At 39.1% G+C, this 11,318-nt stretch overlaps 2 protein-coding genes across 2 annotated transcripts; both read left to right on the forward strand.

Annotated features, from left to right (window-relative positions):
• The first annotated feature begins 542 nt into the window (after positions 1-542).
• LOC134406721 (olfactory receptor 10A3-like) lies at positions 543-1,541 on the forward strand. The gene has a single exon (XM_063138251.1). The coding sequence runs from the start codon at positions 543-545 to the stop codon at positions 1,539-1,541; it is 999 nt and encodes a 332-aa protein (XP_062994321.1).
• A 7,241-nt stretch (positions 1,542-8,782) lies between these two features.
• LOC134406722 (olfactory receptor 10A3-like) lies at positions 8,783-9,736 on the forward strand. The gene has a single exon (XM_063138253.1). The coding sequence runs from the start codon at positions 8,783-8,785 to the stop codon at positions 9,734-9,736; it is 954 nt and encodes a 317-aa protein (XP_062994323.1).
• Positions 9,737-11,318: the final 1,582 nt, after the last annotated feature.

Here is an 11,318-nt window from a genome sequence, read left to right on the forward strand (position 1 = left end):
ATAAAACAAGTAAGAAATTTTTGGAGAAGTATTCTTTGGAACTACCAATTCTACACAGATTTATCTGTGATATATACGTCTTCTATTAGGACAATTGATAGCAAAATGACACATTTTCCATCGTGAATATTGGAAATTAGGATTCTGGTATCATGAGGGGGGGAAAGTGGTGTTCCTTTGGCTTTAAAAGTGTAACATTTTGGGGGGCAAGAATCTGGGCCTCTTTTCTAGAATTTGTTTTTTGTAAGTGATATCCACTAAGGACCTCTTTGCTTTCTAATTTATTATGATTTTTTTAAAAAAATAAATGCATGTTATGTAAAAATAGGGAGAAATGCAAGAAGCTAAAGTGGTGCTTACAAATTGTTTAGTCGGCATTAAAGTCTTTGTAATGGGTTCACTTAATTACATGAAATATACAAATAAAGGGTGAATTTTAAATAGTGGTTTAAGTGGGAACTCCGCGCCAGAATCAATTATTCATACAGACAACTTGTTTGTTTATGAGACTCTATGCTTGGCTTTGAATGATGGAGACATGAATGACAAAACATTGTGTGTTTCATTTTCTGCAGATGCAGCATGAGGCAAATAAAATGTGGCAAAATCAAACTACTATATCCGAATTCATACTCTTAGGATTTGGCGATCTCCCTAAAGTGCACGTTCTTCTCTTCCTGTTCTTCTTAGTGATCTACTTGGTGACCATGGCTGGGAACCTCCTCATTGTTGTACTGGTTGTGGCAGATCAACACCTTCACACCCCCATGTACTTCTTCCTAGGAAATCTGTCCTTCTTGGAATCCTGCTACAGCTCTACCATCCTGCCTAAAATGTTGTCAAGCCTCTGGACTGGGGAAAAAAGAATTTCTGTAAAAGCCTGTTTTTTGCAGTTCTTCATTTTTTCTTGCCTGGGAGGTGCCGAATGCTACCTCCTAGCCATGATGTCTTATGACAGGTACTTAGCAATATGTAAGCCACTCCATTATGCTACACTTATGAATGGCAGACTGAGCTTCCAGTTAGCAGCTGTATCTTGGGTAAGTGGAGTTTTTGTCAGCACAACTTTAACTTTGAAAGTGACATCGTTATCCTTTTGTGGTCCCAATAAAATTGATGATTATTTTTGTGATGTTAGCCCTAGCATAAGGTTTATTTCATGCAGTGACACTCATTTATTTGAACTATCAGCCTTCATATTTACCTGTGTATTCACCCTACCCCCCTTTCTACTCACCTTGACATCCTATGTTTACATCATAATTACAATCCTCAGAATCCCATCCACCACTGGGAGGCAAAAAGCCTTCTCCACTTGTTCCTCTCACCTCACTGTGGTTGCCTTGTTTTATGGAGCTCTGATGCTTGTCTACATGTTACCACGATCAAAGGACATTAGTCATTTGAAGAAAGTCTTCTCTCTCTTCTACACCATCCTGACTCCCATGGTCAATCCCCTCATATACAGCCTGAGAAACTTAGAAGTGAAGGAATCCATCAGGAAATGTTTCAGAAGAGTTATATTCTATATTACACCATGATACCATCATACACCATACAGTTCTCCTACCTTTGTAATTGTAATAGTATGACCACCAGTGGAGATCAGCTGTTCAACTGCAAACTGTCTGATTGGACATTTATTAGCATATTTCACAGGGACAAGCTGACTTTACCATAGCACATATTTCAGATTCCCTTCTATGTGTAGTTTACCTACACCTGTATTTTGAAGAGAAAATAAGTACACACATTTTTTTAACTCAATGATAACAAGATGGTTGTCTAAAGATTTATATGCCCTGAAGATAAAGCAGGACCCGTATGACTACTAAAAGACTTGTACTATCATTTTGGAAAGCCAAATACACACCTCCCATAATGCAACTGATCGAGGACCTAATAATATCATCAACTTTTGGATGGGTGTTACATAGATGCAACTTGCCAGTGGATAAATGTATGGATATCTGGTCTGCTTTTCTTGAAACCTTTGTATAACTCTCCTTTTTTTTTTTTTTTTTAATGAATGGTACGTATGATGGAAAATGACAATAACCTTATGTAATGTATGGTGTGTGTTTTTCATTTTCAAAATGTATTTTCTGTTTTGTTTTGTTGATATTCACAATAAAAAAATAAAGAGAAAAAAGATGGTGTAGAAGCATTTTGCAAGAAGGAAAGTATATACCTGATTAATTAGAAATATAAAGAAGGAACAACAACAAATGATATTAAAACACAGGCCACAGCTAGACCTAAGGTTTATCCTGGGATCATCCAGGGTTCACCCCTGCCTGAGCACTGGATCCCCTGTGTGTCACCTAGATGAACAGGTTTGACCCCTGGACGATCCAGGGATAAACCTTAGGTCTAGCTATGGCCACAGTCTAGATTATACACAAGTGCAGGTCCATGAACCTTCCTATGAATCTTCACCCCACCACTTAAACCTAAAATGGTGACCTTGCCCCATCCTTTACTTTCATGTTTCCATTTCCTGACTTTCTGTTTCTTCATCTCCATTTTGCCTTTACTATGTTCTTTGCTAAAGAACCTTTTTGTGAAAATTCTCTTGCAATCAAACTATTCCCATCACATCAGCCTTTCACTCTTTCCCTTCTCCATCCTTCTGTGACAACAGAACAGCCATTGGAAGTTTAAAGAAGAATTACAATGCTAAACTATGAATGTCTAAGTATGTACATTGAATTGAATGGAACTGAAGGCAAGTGTGTATATGATTGTAGACTTCATCCTGTTTATTGCCATTTGTGGACATTACCAACAAATTCTAATAAAAATATTGAAACTATAATATTGGAGATCTATTTTTACTCAGTATTTTATTAGGTCGAATCCAGACTTAGAATCATTCTTGCAGTAGGCCTGTTGTCATTGGAAATTTAAATTAATTTCATTTATTTGATTTCTATACTATAGAGCAAAGCACCCTGTGAGGTTCACAAAGCTTATGATGAATAACGTAAGTTACATTGTAGGATGGCATGCTAAGCCATGGCGGTTAACCATTTGAGGTAAACATGGCTTAATGTATTGTGTGAACAATGACTTATTGTGTCATGTGAACCATTCCATAGTTGCATAACTATGTTTTAAACATGCTCACTAACCATTTGCTGCAAATGTGTTAGGGACCTAACCATGGCTTAGCATGTTGTCTGAACAGGCCCCATTGATTTCAACTGCTCTTTTCTTAAGTCTGACTAAATCTCGATCCAACCTATTATATTTATTTATTTTTATGCACTACCTCATAGAAAAGTTCTCAAGCTAATTCATAATTAACAAAACATGTTAATGGAGCATAAGACCATGTGACAGAGATTATATATAATATGTTAATGGAGGCAGATTACCTGCTCACTGAATGGAATCAATGTACTGTAGGTGCCAGGTTAATCTTGCTAGAGGGAGCATTCCATAACAGAGGTGTCACCACTGAAAATATCTTTTCCCCAGCATAGAGAAGAATAGAGATTTTTGTTAGACCAATCTTAGGTGGGTGAGATAAGAACGTAAGAAGTGCCATGCTGGATCAGACCAAGGGTCCATCTAGTCCAGCATTCTGCTTACACAGTGGCCAACCAGCCATCGGCCAGGGATGAACAAGCAGGACATGGTGCAACAGCACCCTTCCACGCATGTTCCTCATCAACTTGTGCACACAGGCTTACTGCCTCGAATACTGGAGATAGCACACAACCATCAGGGCTAGTTGCCATTGATAGCCTTTATCTCCAGGAATTTATCCAACCCTCTTTTAAAGCCATCCAAATTGGTGGCAATCACTACATCTTGTGGAAATGAGTTCCATAATTTAACTATGCACTCACTGTGTGAAGAAGTACTTCCTTTTATTTGTCCTCAATGGAAGTGACAACAGCATAGAGGGGTGGTCTGCCAAGTATAGATTAAATAACCTGAGGCAAGAACACATCCTTGTGTAACATCATGTGAGGAGACGCACTTGTTAGTAAAATGTCCTTGCTTACTGCATCGAACATGAACAGATGTGTTGAGGGCAGGATCTACACTACTGCTTTAAAATGGTTTATAACAGTACTGACAACAGTTGGGGTTCCAGACACACTCTCTATATAATATTCAAACCATTTTCAGAGAGCTGTACCCTGCTTGGTGTAGTTCTGGCCATGGTGTCTTCTTTCAGTAGAATGCTGTTCTAATTTACTCCAGAGATGTTCACAACATATAGAAACAAATGCAGATTTTGCATTGATAAAGACTGTGATGAGTTTGCCTCCTTTTGGTGCCTAGTATTTGTGTGCCAAATGGCAGACAGACAGTGATTGAGTGTCAAATGGCCAGCTTTAATGCAATCTGCTCTTCTCCCAAAATGTCATTATTATTAATCTACACTTTTAGTATAATGCTTAGAAAACTAGCATAAATTTCCCTAACTATAGATAGCAGACTGAAAGGCTGGTAATTGTGCAGATCATCTTTGGGGGCTTTTTTGTTAATTGGGATGATAAAGGCCTTCAGCCAGGTGACAGAAATTTAGCCAGATGTGTTTATTAAGGGGGAAAAATAGAAGCTAGGAATGGAGTCCACTAGTGGATTTTACATTTCAGCAACTCTGAAGGAATGTCACCTGGTCCAGGAGCCCTGCCCTACTTTAGCTAGAGTAATAAGTACTCAACATAGTTGGTATCAACATTGGGCCAATTAAGAGTATCTAGAGGCAGACAAGGGAGAAAATAGATGTGTAGCAGTCATTAAGAACAGCATGAAACAATCTTGCCAGACGTTAGCTGGGATGTGACATTCTGGTAGCCCTAGTCAGGTGCATCATGAAATGCATGTGGGGCTTAAAATCAAGAAGGACAGGTGATCATATGCAAACCTCGCCCCAAATTCCCCATATGTGCCAACTCCGTTTCTGATCTCCATACATTCAGCTGAATGCACTTAGAATCCCCCCTACAATTGTGAGCCCTGACAAGGCAGGGCTCACAATTGTGAGCCCTGACAAGGCAGGGCTCCCTGATCATGAGGAGATTTCTAAGTGCATTCAACAGGACAAATTTAGAATATTCCTTCAGACCTTCATCCCACAGGGACAGGGATGCCACTCAATCCAAACACTTGAAGGTGCTAGATAGGGGCTAGAGTAGGGTGATCATATGAAAAGGGGGACAGGACTCCTGTATCTTTAACAGTTGCATAGAAAAGGGAATTTCAGCAGGTGTCATTTGTTTATATGAAGAACCTGGTGAAATTCCCTCTTCATCAGAACAGTTAAAGTGCAGAAGCTATACTAGAGTGACCAGATTTAAAAGAGGGCAGGGCACCTGCAGCTTTAACTGGTGTGATGAAGAGGGAATTTCACTAGGTTCTCCATATATACAAATGACACCTGCTGAAATCCCCTTTTCAATATGACTGTTAAAGATACAGGAGACCTGTCCTCCTTTTCATATGGTCCCCCTAGGCTAGAGAGATGTCATGTGTATTTTTATTGGCAGGGTATTGACAGTTGCAGCACAATTGCTTATCAGAGAGCCACATAACAACATTTAAAAAAAAGATAATAAAAACAATAAAACACTCATGAGACAACTAAAGAACGTTGAACAAGAAAAAAGTGCATCAGAGGGATCAGATAAAAGAAATCAAAGGAATGGAACAAACATCCCATTCAGACTTTCTACTGTGGCATCCTTTGCTGCACAGATTGTACAGGTTATAGGGAATGCAAATTTATTCCCCACTGAAAATGTAATTTCTTTAAGTGCCTTTTGTTTCTCTACATTGCACAACACCCAATGCCAGGTATATCAAGGGACATATTTAGCTTTGCTCTGTAGGATATAAATATTCAGTTTATAATGGGAAATATTGTTTATAATGGATAGGCACCAAGATGTTGGCACCACAAAAACAGATGCCTTTGGAAGGAGCAGGGAGAGGTAAGAAAATTTAGCAGGGAAAAAAAATCTTAAGGTGGGGGGATAGTGAGGAAAAGAAATGCAGAATTTTGTGGAGACTTGATGGCAATAGGTCTTTTCGAGGATGACCAGTGCACACTATTCTGATAAGTTCAGAAGATAGGAATAGATTCTATGATGGATGGATCTTGAAGGGGCCGGGGAATGAAGGGGGGAAACCCTTTTAATCGCTTAAAGAATATGGAACATTTCCTTCTGCTTTTAAACATGCTACAGTCTCTCCTATTCTCAAGAAACCTACTCTTGATAGGCTATGCGTATGGTCTACTCTCGTTGTCTTGATTTTCTTTCTAGTAACTCTGCTCTGGATCCTTTTCAATCTGGATTCCGTCCTTTGCATTCCACTGAAACAGCCCTTACTAAGATTACCAATAATCTTCTTACTGCCAAGTCTAAAGGCCATTATTCCGTTCCTATTCTCCTTGATCTAACTGCAGCCTTTGACATGGTTGATCATGATCTTCTTTTAGATTCCCTTCATGACCTTGGATTTTGTGGCTCTGTCTATAACTGGTTTGCCTCCTATCTAGCGGGTCGCTCTTTCAGCGTGTTGGCTAATGGCAGCTCGTCTTCTTCTTTTCCCCTTTCAGTAGGGGTTCCGCAAGGCTTGGTGCTTGGTCCGTTGTTGTTTTCTTTATATATGTTGCCCTTGGGTAATCTTATTCAATCTCATGGCCTCCAATATCATCTGTATGCTGATGATACACAATTATATCTTTCATCTCTGGATCTTTCTCCTGATGTTCACGATCGTATCTCGGCATATCTTTCAGATATCTCAGCTTGGTTGCTTCATCGTCGTTTGAAACTTAATATGGCAAAGACTGAATTGCTTGTTTTTCCTCCTAAACCTTCTCCTCATCTCTCATTCTCTCTTACTGTCAATGATGTTACACTTACTCCAGTCAAGGAAGCTCGTAGTCTTGGCTTTATATTGGATTCCTCGCTCTCCTTTATTCCTCATATTGAGGCAGTAGCTAAATCCTGTCGTTTTTTCCTGTATAATATTGCCAGGATTCGATCATTTTTGTCTGTCTCTTCTGCCAAGACTCTTGTTCATGCATTGGTTATTTCTCACTGGCCTTCCTTCTTCTCACATCAGTCCGTTGGTTTCTGTTCACCACTCTGCTGCTAAGATCATCTTCTTGGCTTGCCGCTCTGACCATGTAACTCCACTTCTGAAATCTCTTCATTGGCTTCCAATTCACTTCAGAATCCAATATAAACTTCTCCTGTTGACCTACAAAGCTTTTCACGGTCTAGCTCCTTCCTATCTCTCCTCTCTCATCTCACACTATTGCCCCACTCGTGCTCTTCGCTCCTCTGATGCTATGTTTCTCGCCTGCCCAAGGGTCTCTACTTCCCTTGCTCGGCTTCATCCATTTTCTTCTGCTGCCCCTTATGCCTGGAACACTCTTCCAGAACATTTGAGAACTACAAGTTCAACCGCAGCTTTTAAAGCTCAGCTAAAAACTTTTCTTTTTCCTAAAGCTTTTAAAACTTGATTTTGTTCTGACTTTATACTGTTAGTTTTACCCTACCCAGTGCCTGTTTACCCTACCCTGTGCCTGTTTGGTGCATTCTCTTCCCCTCCTTATTGTTTTATTATGATTTTATTAGAATGTAAGCCTATGCGGCAGGGTCTTGCTATTTACTGTTTTACTCTGTACAGCACCATGTACATTGATGGTGCTATATAAATAATAATAATAATAATAATAATAATAATAATAATAATAATACTGTGATGCCATTCAATGGTGGAGGTAAAGACATGATTTTTAAATTATTATTATTATTATTATTATTATTATTATTATTATTATTATTATTATTTACGTTTATATACTGGCCCATAGCTGAAGCTCTCTGGGTGGTTTACAAAATGTCATGTTTCTTTCCCAGAAAGGTCTCTACTATCCTGGATATACAAGGAGTCCCACATTTTGTCCATTTCTCAAGGTTACTGTGGGATGGAATATATTCCAATGTGATATTTTCAAATGTAGTTTCATCCTCCTACTGCATAACCAAGCTATGAGACTGCACTGTTGAGGGAGAGGGAGGGAGGGAGGGAGTGGAGAGAATAGTATGTCTACTACCAAAACCAAGAAATAGTTTTTAGCTTGCCAGCCTGTGTAGTGTGGATATTTCTTCAATGGCTGTTGCTTCACAGAACCCTAAAGATTGTGGTCTATAATATAACATAATGTGACATTTACATTACATATAAGATTGTGGTCTATAATGTAACATAATGTAACATTACATTACATATAATGTAGCATAATGTAACATTATGTAGCATAATGTAACATTTATCCTAGGAAACTATGCAGTGATACACTGCCATGATATTATGCATTGGTTTTTTTTTTTATTAAAGTCATTCATAAAGATAAGTTATTCATACAACACCCACTTTAAGATTTGGTTTTCAAACATGTGCCCGTGCCTTATGTTGCTTGCAAGATTTATTTTCCTAAATGCAGCACACAAGGCAAAGGAAGTGTGGCAAAATCAAATGACTGCTTCTGAATTCATATTCTTTAAGCAATACTGATGCATAGAGTATTTTATTACAAATTTGAAGCCTTTGTAATCTTCCTGCTTTACGTATTATATGAAAAATGCACAAATAACATTAAATATGGTCTGATTCGGAAAAGTTCAAATAAACACATTCATCATATCTGTAAGCGCCTTGAATGTGATCCTGTTTAAGTTTTGTTTTAAACTATGAGGCCATGAAATGTATTCTGGATTTATTTCCTCTAGATGCAGCACACATGGGAAAGAAAGTATGGCAAAATCAGACAACTGTATCCGAATTCATACTCTTAGGATTTGGCGATCTCCCTAAAGTGCATGTTCTTCTCTTCCTGCTCTTCTTAGTGGTCTACTTGGTGACCATGGCTGGGAACCTCCTCATTGTTGTACTGGTTGTGGCAGATCAACACCTTCACACCCCCATGTACTTCTTCCTAGGAAATCTGTCCTTCTTGGAATCCTGCTACAGCTCTACCATCCTGCCTAAAATGTTGTCAAGCCTCTTGACTGGGGAAAAAAGAATATCTATAAAAGCCTGTTTTTTGCAATTTTTCATTTTTTCTTGCCTGGCAGGTGCTGAATGCTACCTCCTAGCCATGATGTCTTACGACAGGTACTTAGCAATATGTAAACCACTCCATTATGCTACACTTATGAACAGCCGGCTGAGCTTCCAGTTAGCAGCTGTATCTTGGGTTTGTGGAATTTTGGTCAGCATAAGTTTACTTTTGAAAGTGTCATGGTTATCCTTCTGTGGCCCCAATGAAATCGATCATTACTTTTGTGACTCACCCCCAATAATTAACCTCTCCTGCAGTGACACCCTCTTGGTAGAACTGATTGCCTTAATATTTGCTTGTGTGTTCACTCTGCCTCCCTTTCTACTCACCTTGACATCCTATGTTTACATCATTGTTACAATTCTTAAAATCCCATCCACCACTGGGAGGCAAAAAGCCTTCTCCACTTGTTCCTCTCACCTCACTGTGGTTGCCTTGTATTATGGAACACTGATGCTTGTCTACATGCTACCACGATCAAAGGACATTAGTCATTTGAAGAAAGTCTTCTCTCTCTTCTACACTGTCCTGACTCCCATGGTCAATCCCCTCATATACAGTCTGAGAAACATGGAAGTGAAAGAGTCCATGAGAAAGAGCTTCAGGAGATGTATATTCTATAGTACATCATGACATTCACTCATTCAAACTCCACCCCCCGCCCCAACACACACAGAGAAGCACAGTAGCTTAAATGGCAGGACTATCATGGACATTCATTTCCTCACTCAGCAAAGATACTCCAAATATTAAGATTGATATTTTTGTGTTAGGTCCCACCTAGTAGTACCTCTCTTCTGCATAGGCTAGGGTAGGAAAATTCCAGCCCAGTGGCCAAATCCACCCCTCCATGTATTCCCAAATATTCTCCTGACTATGCTCACTTTCCTTCAATCATGTATCATTTGGTGGGTTTCCAGCTGTTGTGCAGTACCTCCGCATTCTAAGATCCTAAGGCTTATCTACTGGGAGTAAGAACTTCAAACTATATTGTTGGCTGCCATTTTTTAAAATTCAGTCATTTGCATTGACCCACAAATGGAATGTAGTCCTTGAGACCTTATCTAAAATTGGATTCAGCCTAGAAGAGGTTTTCTGTCCCTGACACAAACAAATGTTGATGGAGCCCATAATGACAGACAATCAGAGAAGAGACAATGGGAAAGACCAATCCCTGGCATCTTCAGATAGAGATTGGAAAAAAGGCAGCCTATAACCCTGGAGAGCCACTGCAATTCAGTGTAAACAATACTGAGCTTGGCAGAATCTACACTCCTGCTTTAAAATGGTTAATAACTGTAATGACAACTGTTGGGGTCCAGGACACATGCCATATACGGTTTTCAAACCATTTTCAAAGTGTCATATCCTGCTTCATGTAGATTTGCCCTTAGATTGAGCAATAGACCAACTCATTTTAAAGCAGCTTGCTGTCAATGGCCATAGCTAGACCTAAGGTTTATCCCTGGATCGTCCAGGGGTCAAACCTGTTCACCTAGGTGACACACAGGGGATCCAGTGCTCAGGCAGGGGCGAACCCTGGATGATCCCAGGATAAACCTTAGGTCTAGCTGTGGCCTATGTACCTTTCCCTAAACTAAGCTTGGACTTCTTGATATTGAGCCCCATAAATTGTTTTATTTGCCCAAAGTGGGGCATAAATAATAATAAAAAATCTGTTTCATTGCAATGACTTATTTCTACTTTGGTTTTTTTTTTTTTAATGTAGATGCAGGTTTTAGGCTTTTTAATGCAGGTACCAGTATTAGAAGTCAATTTTAAACTCTCATGGGAAAAACTGATTACTATTATTTTAGAAATTTCTTTAAAGATTCTGATAATTGATAACTTAATTGAGCTGAGAAAAGTTCATTAGTAGCACTGAATGTCAGTTCTTCCTATGTTGGTTAATCAGGCATTGTCTTTCCTTCATCACTGTATACTACAACACATTAAACTTATGCACAAATAAACATTGGGTTTACAATTGGTGGCATTGTTCCTCATGTCCATAGATTCTGTTTGCACAGCTGTGAAAATTGAAAAGTGAATAAGCTCCCAGTTCAGAATGCAACATTCACCCTGCACACTTGGATGAGACAGACCATGTGTATGTCAGCTATACACGTTTGTAAATATGAACACAGAGCCTTGCACAAATAGGACCGTTAATGTCTGAGGTTGGTGTAGCGACGGTGGTTGTAATTCCTTCATA

The sequence above is a fragment of the Elgaria multicarinata genome, chromosome 11 (genome assembly GCF_023053635.1).
Source record: "Elgaria multicarinata webbii isolate HBS135686 ecotype San Diego chromosome 11, rElgMul1.1.pri, whole genome shotgun sequence".
Taxonomy (NCBI): domain Eukaryota; kingdom Metazoa; phylum Chordata; class Lepidosauria; order Squamata; family Anguidae; genus Elgaria; species Elgaria multicarinata.